At 39.6% G+C, this 17,572-nt stretch overlaps 2 protein-coding genes and 1 long non-coding RNA gene across 9 annotated transcripts in view; 2 read left to right on the forward strand and 1 right to left on the reverse strand.

Moving 5' to 3' along the window:
• Positions 1-1,696: 1,696 nt before the first annotated feature.
• Positions 1,697-9,098, reverse strand: LOC110060803 (uncharacterized). The gene is made up of 4 exons (XR_016209729.1): positions 8,947-9,098; positions 8,752-8,793; positions 8,586-8,636; positions 1,697-8,426 (listed from the first exon to the last, which is right to left on the reverse strand). It is a non-coding gene; the product is annotated as an uncharacterized LOC110060803 (long non-coding RNA).
• On the forward strand, positions 2,394-6,181 carry LOC110060812 (uncharacterized). Of its 2 annotated transcripts, XM_020767607.2 has the most exons (3): positions 2,394-2,547; positions 2,642-4,465; positions 4,987-6,181. In XM_020767607.2, the coding sequence occupies exons 1-3, from the start codon at positions 2,394-2,396 to the stop codon at positions 4,995-4,997; spliced, it is 1,989 nt and encodes a 662-aa protein (XP_020623266.2). In that variant the 3' UTR covers positions 4,998-6,181. The 2 variants fall into 2 exon arrangements, with proteins under 2 accessions (XP_020623266.2, XP_089153967.1); XM_089297841.1 differs by lacking the exon at positions 4,987-6,181 and having other exon boundaries at positions 2,642-4,506.
• The window catches only part of LOC110043694 (uncharacterized), a 56,482-nt gene continuing 47,991 nt past the window's right edge, over positions 9,082-17,572 (forward strand). For 2 of the 6 annotated variants that reach the window (XM_089297823.1, XM_089297827.1), the window contains exons 1-9: positions 9,317-9,779; positions 11,477-11,552; positions 12,393-13,148; positions 13,639-13,821; positions 14,160-14,579; positions 14,875-15,000; positions 15,563-15,673; positions 16,291-16,416; positions 16,722-17,024. In XM_089297823.1, coding sequence (XP_089153949.1) covers positions 11,495-11,552; positions 12,393-13,148; positions 13,639-13,821; positions 14,160-14,579; positions 14,875-15,000; positions 15,563-15,673; positions 16,291-16,416; positions 16,722-17,024 — 2,083 coding nt within the window. In that variant the 5' untranslated portion in view covers positions 9,317-9,779; positions 11,477-11,494. Of the gene's footprint in view, positions 9,198-9,316; positions 9,780-11,476; positions 11,553-12,392; positions 13,149-13,638; positions 13,822-14,159; positions 14,580-14,874; positions 15,001-15,562; positions 15,674-16,290; positions 16,417-16,721; positions 17,025-17,572 lie in introns of those variants that run through there. The other 4 variants (XM_089297829.1, XM_089297825.1, XM_089297831.1 and 1 more) reach the window with 4 other exon arrangements.

Raw genomic sequence — 17,572 nt, forward strand, 5'->3', positions numbered from 1 at the left:
ACAGTGAAATGGCGTTCGTGCATGCTTCCATTTCATGCCTCGTATGGCACTATACACAGAATTGGGGTGGAGGGGAGGGACTGGGTACTTTGGCTCTATGAATGATGGCAAACGCTAATGACTGTCAAGTAGACAGTCTGAGTGCGCGAAACTTCTTGGACATTATGGTTGTTTATCATTTACCCAAACATTCCGGAAATTTCGGTCAGAATGTAAATGGTAAGACAATTTTGGCACAACCGACGGGGAAAGTTTCGAAATAAACGGAACGTCTTGAAAGGCAGTCCAAAATTGCCAACCGAAATATCCGAGTGGAAAATGTGCTTACCATTTGCAATCTTCACCGTCATATTGGAATCAAGATGGGGTTAAACTCGTCCTAGTCTCTTTCGGTAAACTGGGTTTTTTTGGGTATGTGGTAAATGGCCAGTCCCAACGGAACTTACCACCAGGAATTGCCTAAACCGTTCAGCAACCGGTTTGGTGTAAATGGTAAACAACAATATCTACAGCAGAATTAATTAATTTGTTCCGCCTACTTTTTAATAACGCTCGAGAAGGCCGAGAAGGAAGCACTCTTCTCTAAACACCTCTAGCTTGTTTTCTTTTCAACTCCCGCGTGCTGATATAACTCAAAAGCGAACACTGGCGCGTGAAGTAGTTAAATAACATAGTACGGGATGTCTCACACAATTTGCCTGTGGTAGGCAAAGAAAGGCTGCGAAACATTTCAAGAATGCTTGTTGCGTCTTTCTGAAATCAATTTCCTCGTTTTCTTGCCCTGGTACCTGTACTTGTATTATCAAAACAAATCCGGTATTGAGGGGAAATTCAACTGTTTACGTCTGGTATTCACTGGTGCATAATTAGAAGCAACATACTCGGACGGTGCTTTTAAGGAAACTTTCCTGTCTGAAGCAAAAGGCGCTAGTTATTAACAACTTACCGAGTGTGCGTATGTTGCGAAGGCTTATGAGCTAGTGGAAACCAGTCTCTACCTGTAAAAACGTTTTACTCATTTGAATTTGATCAACATAAACAAGTACAAAATATATTTCTGTAACTGAACGAATGTAAATGATAGCAGCAGCTTTTTTCTGAATTATGTTTGGTACTGTAGGTCATACGATTTTCGAGTGAATAACTTCAATGGTCGCCTAGTGAAATAAACTTGATTTTTGACCAAATTCTCCCAAACAGCATGCAACAAAATGGGTAAAGAACAGTATGGAGATTTTAACTACTGGTGAAAATTACTGTTAAACGGCTTCTAGCTAAAAATTTAGATTAAAAAATCTACCAGAAAGTGTTAGATAGCGGTTTTAAATGGAAATTTCTAACCTTGGTTTCTATTTTTACGAGAACGTGTTGTTGACAATGTGCTAAAAGGTTGGCCATGTTTGGTAATAAGCGTGAACAGCCGTGAATAGCGCACCATGTTACACAACAGGTCTCTTGCAACCCGCTTTCGAACCGCCCGAATACAGAGCCGTGGGCTACACGAGAGTGTTGTTCGTGCGGTTTCGAAAAACTTGTTAAAGAAGAACGAAAAGATGAATTGTTCATTAATTAAGTTGAAGGGATAAAGGAAGATCAAGATTACACCAAGAGGGATGAGAGTACCACCAAGTTAAAAGGAAGCCAGGTGGGTGTTTTCTTTTTGATTTAATTTATTTCAACAATAGCTGACAACCGGTTTGCTAGAAAAGGTTTTATTGATTCATCTCGGAGAGAATTTAGTTAACATAGTTTAAAACAGTTTAATCTATATATCTAGATCAATCGTATACACTCGGGTTCGTATCACCACTCGATGTTTAACAGCATCTTTGAAATGTGTCCATTGATAAGTTGAAATATCGCGGCAATCAATCGCGTTTTGCGGGCGCAACCAAAACTACTGAAAATTTTCTATTTTTCATCAGCAAACCAAAGTTAAATACAACACAGTTAAGCTGATTTTTTTTTTCCATTTGCAGTTAAATGCAGGTCGTATCTTTTTCTAACAATGTGGTATCTGTGTTACTCGTGGCAGGAAAAATGGAGCTTTGATAGACCACCAACTATTTCCCTTTTGTGTTTAACGTCACCTGGTATTGTTATACCCGTCTTAAAAACACTCATTCATCTTCAGACGTTTGAATAATCTCTCTTCTCCATAGCTGCTTGTGAAGCGCTACAAAGTGATATACTTTAATTTACCCTGCGCCCTAATTAAATATATAGGGCAGACGAAAAAACCTGACAGAAAGTTATAAAACAATTTTGACAAAAAATTGTTCAGTTCCGCCTTGACCAGTACTTCCTCCAGTCAACGGTGTTAACTTGCGCTTCCAGCGCGGCACGATCTTTCATAATATGTTTTATTTTCTCAACCGAGGCTTAAACTCTTGATGTCGATCAGTGTACGTCTTGGTATTGGTGCTAACAGTATTTTGCATTTGATTGAAGGAGCCACACATGGCAAAGGAATGATCCTTGTACAGAAAGTCGAGTTCAGCATGTCAGTTGGAATCCTCCTGGGATTAGTTGTTCTGCTAGCAACATGTGAGTTAGAAAAGACTTGATAAAAGGGTTTAAATAACGTTACTGTGATATCCCTTTAAATTTACTTACCTTAGGTTTTTTGCTTTTTCTTCAGGCTCAGACGCTGCCAAGATAACGAAAAGGGATCACGACAAACGCCAGATTTCTCCCCCGTTATATTATCAACTTCCTCAACGTAGATTTCAGTTTGGGCGTCCATCAACAAGAACATATTTTACGCCTCCAAGATATCAATACAATTCAGCCTTCAAGAATGTTGCACCAATTCGACCAACCAAACAGCTACAATCAGCGTATGCAGGTTCATCGAAGATATTCAATGCACAGGCTCAAAGGCGATACACGTCTTATTACTATCCTCATCGGACACACTACAGAGATTGGTCTCGAAAGCTGGTCGAGGCGAGTGCGTATGCACGAAAAGTGCAGGATATCAGAAAAAAAGAGCTCCTTAAAAAACAGAAGACCGATCCATCAAGTGCAGGGATCAAGTTGTTTGTTGCCGGTGTCAATCGTGATGGAAAAGTCCTGGGACAATGGATTGATCATGGCAAAATGCAGAAACCGAATGGCCGCCAAAATGAAGAGTTAATAAGAAATAAGCCCTCTCAGGAAAACGTTGATACTAAAATTCCTAATGTTGAGTTGATGGGATCATCACGGGCCATGCAACAAACTCCAGTTTCCACAGTAACCATGAACAGCAAACCGTCCCCTTACACCAAGACCAGTGTCGCGTTCCCCACTCAGTCGAACTTGGGAGGAGCTGTGATTGGAGATATAAATAGGAATCTACAAACTCAAACACAAGCTAATTCCTTCCTTGACAAGGGATCAACGACCATACCAAATGTAAATGAAGCAATTTTGAGTGACAATTTGGGTGGTGCGGCTTTGGGACCAAACGCTCATTCGCTACTTCAGCCGACCATCGCGCAACAGGCAAATCAGATCGGTGCCCTTAGGAATGCTCCGGGACGCGAGAGTGAAATTAAACAATCCAATAGCAATCCTCAACCAAAGGCTAATTCAATTCAGAGTTTTGGTTCTCTGAGCGCTGGAGACAATTTAAATAAAGATTCGCCTAGTAATGTTAATATTCCAGGACAGGGCCAGGCAAACAATGTACTATCTAGAAACGATCAGCATCCCCCGGTTAACACGGCTACTTATAACATGCAGGCTAGTTCAGCTCAAAAGATTGCCGCCCCTCCTAATTTATCGGCAGTACCAGGGCCAGCATCACAAACGAAGGCTGATCAATCAATGAGTGTCACTAAAGGAACACAAATATTGCCTACGATACCTGTAGCGAAAAACATGCAACCTTCTAATACTGTGGCTTTAGACGCTTCTAATATTGATAAAACCACTGCTCAAAAGCTCAATGCTGGACTGGCATCTACATCAGCTTCAAGACCGCAGGTGACAGTGTTAGCGCAACCTTCCACTTCAAATGCTGTGTCTGCTTCAAGAAATAGCGTACCTGGAAATTTGAATCGCGTCCAAACCCAACTGGACAGAGAGTTGGCTTTGAAAAACATCCTGTTTCCGCCACCAGCTGCATCCAGCAATCAAGTTTATGGGACTGCTTCTAATGCCTTTCAAAATCAGCAACAGCCATCTCAGGGACAAGTTGACAACATGACACCCACCTTCCCGGCTTTCCGTTATAATGTTAATCTTCCTGTGACTGGACAAACTAGTTTTAATAGTTATCGAAGAAATAACATTCCACTTGTCCCTTCTGCAGCTAACAGTAAAAAATCAATCGTGCCTCAACGTAATACCGTTCCGTATAAGAGTTCTTTTCCACTTATGTTACACAAGATTTCACCATACTTCAAGATGAAACGAAACCTCAAGCAAGCTGCAAGCGAGCAGGCCAAGGCCAGAAGAAGACTTCTTGAACTGCAACGTAAGTGCTGTAAGCAAACATGTTTTACACAAATGAATTAAGATTCTGCCTAAAAGGAAAGGGCGGGGACAATAACTCTAGGTCACTACTTTTTAAAGACTTTTTTATTTATAACGACGACTAATTTCCTGCTTTAAACTTTTGCACCATTCTTACAATGGCCCATACGTCGTTCTTATTTAACCGAAGTCTCTCTTCGGGAACTTAATCCTTGCCCCACGCGAGGGACACCTGCCATTCAACGCAAAGAATTCTACAATGCTTGATTGTTTCTCGCACTGATTTTTGCAAAACCAGTTTGAAACAGCAGGCAGACCTTTGTGACACTGCGTTATCAGTAATGCAATTCCTCATACCAACCTACCTACCGTAAATGAATGTATTAAGTGTCACTCTCATTCCAAGGCCCAGGTTCCAAGGAAACATTCAGTGTACTAAACTGTGTTCGCCAAGACACTTAGACGTTCTTAGTTTATCTTCCCGTGTTTTATCTAATCTGTATCATGCATCTTTCTTCTCAGCTATCAAGTGATGTTTAGGGATCTGAGGGAACTTGCTGATCAACATAATTATTATGTGGATGAACTCTTGGCAAGGTCTTTGTCGATATAACGGACACTCAGCGGAATCCTGGTATTCCATGTGAGTTTTTTTTATAAATAAATATACCGAATATACAGATGAGACATATCAACTCTATCTAAATCTTAAAAAACAGTATCAATATTTGGACGTGGGTGAAGAGGAGTAATATTTCAAATTTACTAAGCCAGCATAACATAAATAGGATTTACTAAAAAAAAAAAAAAATTAAGCTAAAATAAGGCATGTAGTCAATACGTCGTTCGTTCGTTTAGTTCAAAGCTGAAAGCCTTCATTTATAACGTTACGGAGTCCAATTATTATTCTTATTATACATTGTAGTCACCATCTGCCTTCTCATTGGCTAAAAGCCTACAGTTAATTCTGGGAAACAGCGCAACCTACAGATTATTCAATAATTATAATCTGCTAGCAGATTAGTGAATAATCTGTAGATTGCGCGCGCAATGCATAATTTCCAAGAGCAATGTCAAGTTCACGGACAGCGAAGTAAGAAAATGGCTTGTCGAAAATAAACTGCGTTCGGTGCGATAAAGCGTTTGTCGTTATTTTCTTTAAAACAATGTATAATAAAACAATTATTAGATTCGGTTTTGTGATATCAAAATAACCAAGGTCTCGGTTAGTGTTATCAGCCTCAGCCTTCGGCTTCGGCTGATAACACTTACCTCAACCTTGATTATTCCGGATATCACAAAAACCTCATCCAACAATTGTTTATTCAGTCCCGATTACTAATCATATTTACTCACTTGTGAGTCCAGACTGGCTGATCAGTTATCACCATTTTTTGAAACGGCAATAACTAATGTACAGTTATTTTCATGGAACCTTTTTCGAGAAGATTTATCACAATTATCCCGTGGTTAAAATGAGATCACTTTTTACATAAACTCAAAAGAAAGTGAAGTATATTTAGTATTAAGAATAAAATTTGCCCTGACTCTCGTTAAAGACTCGGGTAGAAATGTATGCGTGATTTACAAGGGGCAGAATCAGGATCAAAGAATGTAAAGCTCACGTCATAAACAGTTTTGATAGTGTGGTTTTGAACACGTTGAAATGACTAAACGATAACTAACAAAAACAAATAAAAGCACAAATAGAGGTAAATGATTTTCTTCGTCGCCTCGGTAGGGTTATATCTGGGAAGATACGTTCAGACCATTCACCCTGAGCATAGTTATTACAAAGAAATGGTTATGAAAACCGACAAAGTTCTTTTTTTGTATGTTTTTGTTCACTCTTTTGGCCTTGACCGTGCACAAAACACAATAGCTGTTTACTTCTGACATAGGAAATAACCAACACATGTATAGTGTATATGTATGAGCGTGAAACAAACGATGATGCACGGTCGTGGACCTTCCGGCATAAATCTAGCTATCTTTGTTTACTCCTTTCGTGTTTGCCAGACTTCATAACCATGCATTTTCTCCCTATTAAATATGGTCTGAGTGACACCACCTTATACTATTCTACGACCAGAGAGATGGCAGTCATTGAAAACCCGCGCTGACAGTCATGTAAAAGCTGGGCTTCATAACCATGCATTTCCCTCTATTAACTATGGTCTGAGTCACACCACGTTATACTATTCTAAGACCAGGCAGATAACAATCATGCAAAACCCGCGCATATCAAACTGTTAAATCGCTGTTTGAATGCATAATTGTCTAAAGGGCTTATCACTTCTTATAAAATCAAGAGGAACTCGCCTCCACAGGAGCAAAATTCCTTTTATGGTAGATATGGTAGGTATGCAAAACGTTTTTGAAAAAAAAAAGTGAATTCCAAAGGAAGTTGAAGGTCTCGCTACATTCGCACGTGCCCTAAAGTCAGGCACGTGCACAGTTCGACAATTTGCATCTTCACACTCCGACCGTTGCCAATATACAGAGCAGTTTCATAGACGGATAGTTTCCACGTCAATCTCCAGTTTACGAAACAGTGGGACAGCTTCATTGCGTCGCCTTTACACTGAACAAAAGTGAACGGGACATTGGTTGGGGGACTTTTCATTGGAAAGGAGAGAGTACAGAGGAACGTCCAGAGAAGAAGGAATTGATTCAGTCGCCATGGAAGGTATGGTCGCAATTTTCTTTCAACAACAAAGCCTGATATCCAGTCTAGAATTTGATGTTGTGACCAATACTGCGCGAAAAGTGGGAAGTTCAGCAAACTTCTCCGGCCCAACACAAAGCGAAGCTTGAATGTAAACTTAACTTTGCACTTAAAGAAAGAAATTTGTTTCGCGTTGTGTTCTTTGGGAGTTTAAGAAAACCGTGACCGCGACGGTAACGGGAGCGTCGCTAAACAAAAGGTTTAATGAGTAGAACAATGGCGCGCGCGTTATAATTCTTGGTATATTTCTTTGCCGTCCTCAGCAAAGCAACAGCTTGAAACGACCAAATTCCTCGTTGCCTGGACGTGAACGACGACGGCTAACTTTTAAAGTTTCTATTTCAAATTTATCGCTGTGTTCCAGATTCAGTTTCGAGATAGTTTGATAGTGAGAAACAAACAAAATGGCTTTAAAGAATCGCGAGATTTAGAGGTAAAATATAAATTCATTTCTTAATCAACGTTATCCTCGTCGTCGCCGTCTTGGTTATGTAAACTCCATCCTTTTCCTCAAAGAATGCACTTTACAATTAGTTTGCAATGGGTTGTTATGTATGGTGTAATCAGTCCCCTAGGGGGTGGGTGATGCGTATATTATGTCTGTGATCATGATTGTTGTGTCTTCATAGGTTACCAAGCCTTCCATTACAGACCAACCAAGTTTATTTCTCGTCAAGCTTTTAAAATTTTGTCATTTGTTGTGAAATAACAATCTGTTTTACTCTGTTTATGATTTCGTTAGTATAGTTCAGCTAGTCTTCAAATATCAACAATATTACGGACGGCCTCGAGTTAACAGAGCGTAACATGAAACAGTTAACTTATTAACCAAACAAACAAATGAACGTTCAAGCAATCAATCAAAGGAAAGGAGATAACATTTAAGCTACTTGGATCTTCGTGAAGTTTCCAAATCAAAAAAAATCGAACGAAAAAATCGAGATATGAAAATTAATCATCCTTCTGTGTGATATCCAGTTGTAAGAAGTTTTCGTGAACCAAAGTCATCTTTAGATTTTTATTATTACAAAAGAAAAGGACCAAGTTGCAAACAAGTTACAATATTTAACCTTGCCGGCGTTCGTCACAAGCAAATGGTTTTAGTCGATTTCTTGAATACAACCAGTATTTTATCAGTTTGGCTAACACGATCACTTTGTTTACGAAGTGACATCATTTGTTGAAGCAGTCTTGTGTGTAAAGGTTATCACAACAATGGGTAGACCTGTTTTAACTGGTAGATATTGACACAAATCAACAACTGTATAGCAAAACAAGTTCAGTTAATTTAACACACTCTAAAAATCAAATTAACAGAACCATCTGTTGATCTTCAGATTGAGCAAATCCGTTAAACTTATCTACACAGTATTCAATGTTTTTTTATACTGACCAACAAATAAAAGTTTCCATACTCCGGACGAATTGTTTTGTTTCCCATTTCCTACCAGTAAAATCAAGGGTCGGAAAATTGATATATTGTTTTGATTCACTCCTAAAAATACCAAGTGAAAGTAAAAGTCGTTTTCAAGTCAACTTAGAAACTGTTATATACGTACCTTCAATTGAAGTTGACATACATGTTTCCTCTGCAGAAATACCTGTGTAAATGTATGTTGCTAGAACGCCAAAGAGCGAAAACTTAATGCGAATCTCGTTTTGATATCAGTGGTTTTAAGCTCACTGAGAAATTTACCGACAGCAACATGTTGAAAAAACTGTGTTTGTTTGCTTTACAGCCGGTAAACACTCACCAAAGATGGCTGCCAATCAGCGATCGTTTCTCCCCAGGGAGCCGTCATGTTTGGCGCGAACGATAGGCCGGCGTCTTCCCGCCTTTTTTCTGCGGTGTTTGTGTTGTTTAAACACCAGCTTGTGGTCGTTTGTTGGGACATTCTGCTTTGTTTAGGTAACCTTTGCATTATTAACGAGCACTGGAAGCAAAATTTGGAGAGAGAGGGACGGTTTTTGCAAGGGATAAATGTGAATTTAACGGCGGCTTGAGGTTAGTAGCGGACAAGAAGTTTGCTCAATTGTTATTAAGTACAGCATAGCCAGCGAAGCTATATATGTTTTGCACAAAACCCACAATCCTAATTCAGCCTCTACTGCATTTTCTTTTTTTCGTAATTGAAAAAATGGCGATATAATAAAATAAGAGGAGGTGATCAGCAATATTTTTTACCGCCACGTTGAGCAAGGATATTTTTTCTTACTTCTTTTTCAAATGTGAATTGTTTGGTCCCGGGAAAGTTGATCTCGGTGGAAAACCCCCAAGAGGTGTCAAGAACACAATCGAAGTTTCACGCTCGGTAAATTATTCACATGACCTGTGATTTTGGGAAACAAAATGACATAATCAAATGCAAATGCGATGTTGTAATGACGACTGACCTAGGAAATCTGCAATCTGTTCCAGAATCGCTTGCGATTACAAAACTAAGTCGAATTACTTACCGAATTTCCCTAGAAAAGCGAAAAGACAAAATTCGCTCATGTGGTAAAACAGGGAAAAGCACATGTATTTTTAGCACGAGAGCTGTGCCTCAGGATTTAAAACCCGTATCAAGCTTGAATTGTCAAACGGGTAAGTGTCAGGACTTTTCCTATATTTTACTTCTTGGTACGCCGTATCTCATGGAAGGTTGATATCATATAACTCTATATAGATAAGTTGAATATACCAATTAATGCATCTTTGCTCGAAATATTGCTCGATTCTGCATTTGTTTAAACCACTGTTGGAGTATGCAAAATAGTTTTCTTAAGTGTGGTAAGGTCAACTTAGTTTGCTGTGTACTTAGCCGTGCATCTTGGCGGGTATAAGTATTAAATTTCAGTTTTTAAAATTTAGAAATAAGGTAAACTTGGATATAAAGTTTGTTTTAATCTATCAACTCACTTATTAAGTGTCTTTGACTTGTCTTGTTTAGTTGTAAGTGACGATACCCACCGAGTATTTTGATTTTGTTCTAATCTTTAATTATAAAGCTTAGAACAAGATCGCCATTTAAAACAAATTGTCATTGATATATTCCTCTTGATTCATCAAAACTTGATTGTGCTTCTTGCAAAAATTTCCTTTTTTTTTCTTGACGGATTCGGCAATACACATCCCATGTCACCAGTAGGAGAAAGCTTAATCTGAGGAGCTAATATTCACGCAAAGAAAGTGATTGAGACAGACACAGACTAGATTACGCACGTGCAGTCAGTCTCATTGCTGTGTAAAAAGAAACTGCGTGCAAACTAAAAAGTATCATTTCCAAACTTTTGCAAATTTTAATTAGTCCAAACAACTACGCCAAGTCTATGTTATTAATGCACTGTCAACGCTATTGAATTAAACTTAATAGCTACCAATGTTCACATTAATTGCGATAAAGTTTTGCCCCATTAAACTTTGTTACACACCACGTCCAGCAAAAGGGAAATTGGAAAGTTCTTAGTTCTGTTATGTGTTAAGCAATTGCGTTTAGACTTTTTAAACGATCAATGTCAAGATGGACGTTTTGAATCATCCTCTTTTTTAGAAGATGCCAGTTACTGTTGTGTCATAAGCAGAAAATATTTTTTATTTTTCTATTTTTTTGTCTGTTTTTTCGCACTCTCACTGTACTTTCTCTTTTATAGTTTTTTTTTTCTTTTTTAATTTAAGAAACTCAGCGACATTTGACAGTTTGCTAGAAAGTAGCCTGGCCAAAGGCCAAATTGAGATCACATTTTGATAACTGGATCTCTTATCACCTTTTTGGTTGCATTTGAGAGTACTTTCCTATTACGCACGTGACGACAGAACTGGTAGTAAATCATTGCGTTACATAATTGGATGATATTTTTACGTATTTGTTAACAAGACATGAGTATGCAACAAAATGTAGAAGCGCTCGTTTTATTAAAACCTTCCTTGAGTCCTTTAGGAATGCCTTTAGCCCTCTTCGTTTGTACTGAACATAAGTCCGTAAAATAGTGCTTTGGAATAGGTTACTAGGAGTCACCTTGCTTTAGGGAAGGAAACGGGAACGTTCTGAGGTGATTGAATGAAATACACCATATAATCCACCTAAAGTATAAAACGATCTCATGATTTCTCAAAGCAAAGTAATAATAATTACCCATTTTCTTTGGAATAATTCCTATCAAGGTTCTAGATTTAAGAAGATTTTTTTCTCTGTATATTTTAAGCCTTTTTTAAACTATATTTCATCGTCTACAGTCAAAATGGCTGCCTTGCTGTGATGTAAATGATTGCTTACAACTAACTTTCTTTGTTTACTTCCTTAGGTTACCACCAACTCAATTATGGGTTTTGGTTTTTTACTTTTAGTAATATCATTAGTACCACTATCAAGAGCGAAAGGTAAGCAAAAACTGACAAGAACGTATGTTTTTACCATTGCATGAGATAGATTATTTCAGTTCTGCATCTGTACCGATACCCTACCTTAAATGGGACGTTACAAAGAGGCAAATGATCACATTTTTAAAATAGCCTATTAAGCCTTTCTCTGATTCCGTGTCCTGGACTTAAACTGTCAGAAAAGAGTTCTGTAAATAGACTCTCAAATACTTAAAGAATAAGCTTAATTATGTCCAGGATATAAACTAACTCTGGGATTATGAATCGTGCAGCAGGTTGCGAGTATTTGAGCGGAAACTGAAAAGTTCTCTATGAGCTTATTACAGCAATAAAAGGCAAGAAATAGAAACCTTTTTGCGTATCTGCAGCATTTAAGAAACAGTTGAATGTGAATTAACGTACATTTTTACGTTTACAAGCATCCGTGTGGATGGTGTAATACTTCAGTTATTAGACATATTTCAAGTAGTTTAAATGCATCTATACCAACGATGTTATGTTAACAACGATGTAAGGAGACTTTCTCAAGTATCTTTCTCAGTATCTGCAAGGCAACGGACAGTTTTTGTTCACACCAAGTATGTTAAAAGTTTACGAGCTAGCGGTAAAATTGCCCGGAGAGTATATTTAGGAACATAGCTACCAGGTACCCATTATTGTCATAACGATAATTCCAAATACCTAAATGACATTGAGATTGTTTGCATGTGCTTTTAATGCTACTATATAACCGAAAGCAACCTTAACTCCAGAATGTTCTTTCCACCCTATTACCTTAACAAAGCTATTATTAACGCTCATCAATGTTACTAACAAAAGCGCTGCTAAACTAACTTTCAGACCTCCGATCTCCGACGTCAGCTGTTGACCGTCGAAGTGCTCCTGATGCTCTTCTCGGCGAGATCTTTAACGATCCAAGCGCAACAAGTCTAACAAAACTCAACCTCGAGGATAGTGACAGTGACAATGACGACTTTTCCGGTTCGGGTTCGGAACTGTGGTCGGGCTCGGGTGAGTTGCCGAAGCCTTCCGAAGACAGTAGCACACCCAGTGAAGCCGTGACGACAGACAACCAACAGGGACAAGCGACACAGACGTCGACACAAACAGACGCGACTTCCAATACAACACCAAGCGAAAACACTAACAGCTCTAATAACAGTAGCAGTGCTGACATAAAAGACAATACAAACATCTCAGAAACCCCCGCTGCTACCCCTGAGAGTACTAACTCAGTGAATTCTTCTACCGCAGCACAAACTGCTCCTCAACAAAGTTCGACGGAAGCGCCCATGACGTCACCAGTGGTGACGCCACAGGGCGCCGACGCAAAGTTACCCTCTACTGAGGATCAGAGCCAAAATAAAGTTGTGCAGACAGAAGAGAGCGACAAATCTTCCAGTGACCAGTCGACTCCCAATGCTGATTTTTTCCCTGCACAAACACAAAATCCCTTGGAAAGTATTCCTGATAATCCTGCTGCGGCCCTTGTGGGGCAGCAGTCGCCTGGGTTTGACGACAATTCATTATATGACCCCACAATAGTGAAGAAAACAGATATTCCTGTTGCTGCAGATATGTTCTCCAATCCTTTAGGTAAGTCCGCTAAGGATTTGATTACATATCGTGATAACTTCTAACTTACTTATCAACGGCAATGCTGAGTGCAACATAAACAGCCCATAAAAGCAAGAAAAGCTTTTTGGAATACGGGATTTTATGTTAAAGTAATAGATCAGCCTACGCTCTTAATAGAGTTGAAATACGTAATCCTGAGATGAGGTTGAAGGTGTTGTTTTATACGAAGGAGAAGATTTTAAAAAACGGAAAATAGCTTTTGCTCAAAGTTCCTTCTTTCCAAAACAAAATATGCTGAAGAGTAACCCGCGATGTACCAGCATCCTATCAAGTTAGAGAAGATGTTAAGTAACGGCATTGATGAGACACAAGGATCACCTGATCTCTTGGATTGGACTCACTTGAACCTTGAACCTTTAACCTTTAATTTCATCAACAATCTTCTGGTTTCTGGAATTTGCTATCACTTTACTGACTTTTACTGCGCATGCTTTCTCTTCTCCGGCAGTTAACAATACAATGGACATTCCAGGAACTGCTCGTTCAGCAATTCCGCAGGCACCGGTGCTTGCGCCGCAGGCACCAGCCGTTCCTAAGACAGCCATTCCGTACAAGGGTTCCTTTCCATTACAGCTTCATAAATACTCACCATACTCAAAGCTGATGAAAAAGAACATGATCGCAAATACGGGTGAGTAGAAAGTTGACTGTTTTGTTTTGGAGAAACTAAACCTAACCGAGTTGCCCGATCAACTCTGTCAACTAAGCAGTGTTTAGTCCCTCTGCACGACCTGTTCACATCATTGGTAAACAATCAGCCATGCTGGGTCACAAGTTAAGCATCGGGACATCCAGAACAAAACGAATGCCACGGATGACCATTATGTCTGATGATGTTTGTCCAAAGGGCCCGTTACTTTCTGTAGCAGCATTTAGGTTAACTGTATGACATGACGTTATTGTCATGCTGCCTTCTAGTGTGACACAATGAGTTTACCTCGCTACATCTGATTCTTTTCGTTACTTCAGGCTTAAACCAAGAGGCCGCAAAGAAATCTGTGATACCGCTCAATGCCGCAGGGGGTCTGCGACCGCTGACGGTGAATCTGCCTCAGCAGCAGCAACCACAGCAGCAGCAAGATTCAACAAACCCTCAAGGCTATCCTCCACCCCAAGCGCCAGCCCTTGATGTCAACCCAGCGCAAATGCCTTTTGGAGACCAAGCCCAGGCCCCTCCTGCTGCACAACCTTTTGCCCCAGCCCCTACTACATCACAGTCTCTTGCCCAAGCTCCAGCGGAGGCCCCACTGCAGAGCCCGCAGCAGGCACTCGACCAAGCTCAGGGAGATGTTCCCCAGGCTTCGGAACAAGCGTTTGCTCCTCAGGTGGCTGCTCCATCTAATATGCAAATGCCAGGGCCAGAAAATGTCGCGGCTGCATTTCCAATGAGTAAGAATTTTTTGTATTACTATATAGCAAAATTAAAGTGGGCCAAACCCCGCATTAACAACGAGCAATACTGTTGTGAAACATGTAGATAAACCGTCGCTCATTGCTTTATCGATAGCCGTCGTTAAACCCCTAATGATGAAAAGGTAGTTCTCTGGCACTCTTTGCTCAGCCAAGTGAACCAAACAGCACTTAGATTAAGTACCTACAAAATAACTGAAGGTAATATCTCACTAGTCTTCTTTTTTTTCTGCCTTTGTTGAGCATTCGTCGTTAATCCACTTCTGTTTAACAGATACAACCATGAATGATGCTATGGCTGGAGCCATACCTCAAGAGACAACAGGAATTCCAACCCAGGGTCTGCAGGTTGTGCCAGTCTATCAGGGGTTGAAACCCAAAAAGCCTGTCATAGAAGAAGGTACATATAGTATCATAGTAGTTTGAAGACCTTACTCATGATTGCAAGAGTTCTTGAGAAGACTTAGTTAAGCAAAATAATGTTATGTTCCTCTCTCTTTTCCCTTTGAAAAAATGAGATGAATAGGGAAAATATTTGTCATTTTAGGCTCGAAGCCGTGCGGGAGAAAATGAACTCCCACTCATATCACTGAAAGCGTCTCTTAAGATCGCTGTAGGATGAGAACCGGTCAAGATAAAGCGGCCGGTGAAACAGGTTCCAAAATGTTCTTTTGGATGCGATTAAGAAAGTGAAACACATGGGATTCCTTGATTTCTAACTACCGAGAGAATCATGGATTATCCATTTAGCTACCACCTACTTTTTTATGCTACTATAAAGTGTTAAAAAAAATAATAGACGAGAAAGAAAAGACAGTACTTTTACTTTATTAGAAAATGATCAGAAGCCATAAACAGTGGTTGTAATATTTATTGTTCATTGATTGGCCCATTATCAAAGATTTTCAATAATTACTGATTTTAAGCACTAACGTTATATTTTCCATTTACCGTTACACTAGATCAATGTGATGATCAGTTTGATACTTGCCCTGAAATGGCTAAGAATGACTACTGTACTAAATATCCTGATTTAATGAAGATTCAATGCAAGAAGTCATGCAAATTTTGTGGTAGGAATTTTTTTGTTATAAATATTGTCATATGCAGAGTGCGACATTGAAATATGCGCTTGCCTTATGAAAAATGCAAATTTGCCCGTTGTTCGAATTCTTGGTGAAAATGTGTATACAAGGTCAGTGAGTCTAGAAGTCGTTCAAGGGAGGTCCGGTAGCTTAATGGTTAGCTCGCTGGTGCCCGGATGAACAGTCCGGTTTTGACAGCTGACCGGGACGGTGTAGTGATTTTAGGTAGGCAAAACACCGGACTCTGTCACTCTCAAGGAGTGTAAATGGATGCAAAACACAAACTCTTAGGGTTACGTGCGATTAACTAGCATCTCATACAGAGGAATTCGAAGCAGTTATGCTTCAGTTCATACTACAGAAGCCTGAATCCAGAGGTGTGGGCCTCCTAACTTGAATTATTGTTCTTTTGCTGAGTCAGCATAATTTAAAGAAAAAATGCAATGTAATAAGTAATTAGGAAACGACCATTTCAGCGAGAAAAACACCATTGCATTTTTTCACCTTTAGAGATGAAGAAGAGAATGTCTTCTGGTTCGACTTCTTTTATCTGCTTCATTAGATGGCTTAACTAATGACATTCATTCACCATCCTTCCTACACAGAGGTCAAGCACGGTGACGAGTCTGGGTCGGGATATGACGAGTATGATTCAGGTTCAGCAAGTTTGTACTATGCTGATGAAGCTTCCAGTTCCGGGTCCGGTAACTGGGATGATGATAACGATGAAGGTGAGTGCAGAACTCTGGCTATATTGTATGGGTCTTGTATTGATCAGAACTCAACCTTCCTAAAGAAAATGCCCCATATTGTTAAAGGCTGCAAGACGAACAGAAACTTAGAAGAGAGATGGCTTTTACCGAAAGCTTCGGGAAACAGCCTAAATCATCGACAGAGTTAGATTCCAAACACACCAGGTGTTTTAGCAAACAGGTACCGAAACGCACCTTCCATTTGATTTCCGGAAAGAAATTTCCGGAATCTTTGGCATTTGGAAAGCACCCTATAATTTTTTTCGAAATTGTCTTATTTGCAGATGACGACCCAGAATATAAAAAGTCTGGGATTCCTCAACCAATCCACAAAGTCCTGATGGCAAAATTTGCAGGAGCTGATTCTGGATCGGCTTCGGGCGCGTCCGGAATGGACGAATCATCAGCTTCAGATGACGACATCGTACAGACTTCTGGTAGCGGTGAAGCGGCATCTGGCTCTCAGAAGAAAAATGAAGTCAATGCGATAGCATCAGGATCTGGTGAGGCCGCTGCAGCGCCGGTCACGGCGTCGCCAACTGTTGGAGCGGCTGAGATTGGCTCCGGGTCTGGAAGTCTGGCTGAAGGTTAGTTTGCTTATAATGCACGAAATCTCATAAGAACACATTAACTGTTTATTTCTCGCACTCGAAAAATCCATTAAACTCTTTTTCGCAAAATAGCTATTATTGTAGTAAACAGTGTTTTGAGGCGAAAGGGTCAATTCTGCTTTGTACTGACCTTTTCCCTTTCACCGTGTTTGTGTCTTTTTAAACAACAGCAATATATGGAATAGTTGACTACAGACTCAATCGTACTTTTACAAATCAACTTTACTAACAGTCATTCTTGACAAAACAGCATGCTCATTTAAAGCATCTTATTTCAAGATCCTTTGTCGGATCGCATAGCATTGTAGTTATACATGTAATGGTTGCTGCTTTTTCAGTTTTTAATACTCTGACAGAACGATTTGCAAAGATTCCATTTTAAATGAAATGGTTTCTTTTAGTTTAGTTAAACTAGACATAAAATACGCGCACAAACTTGTGAGATACTAAACAATAAGTCGGTTTATAAAACAAGGTCACAATTCATCTAAATGCAACCCGACACTCCAGTAGTGGTCCGTTTT

Source organism: Orbicella faveolata, unplaced genomic scaffold (genome assembly GCF_042242905.1).
Source record: "Orbicella faveolata isolate gen_17 unplaced genomic scaffold, um_ofav_v1 contig_1, whole genome shotgun sequence".
Classification (NCBI taxonomy): domain Eukaryota; kingdom Metazoa; phylum Cnidaria; class Anthozoa; order Scleractinia; family Merulinidae; genus Orbicella; species Orbicella faveolata.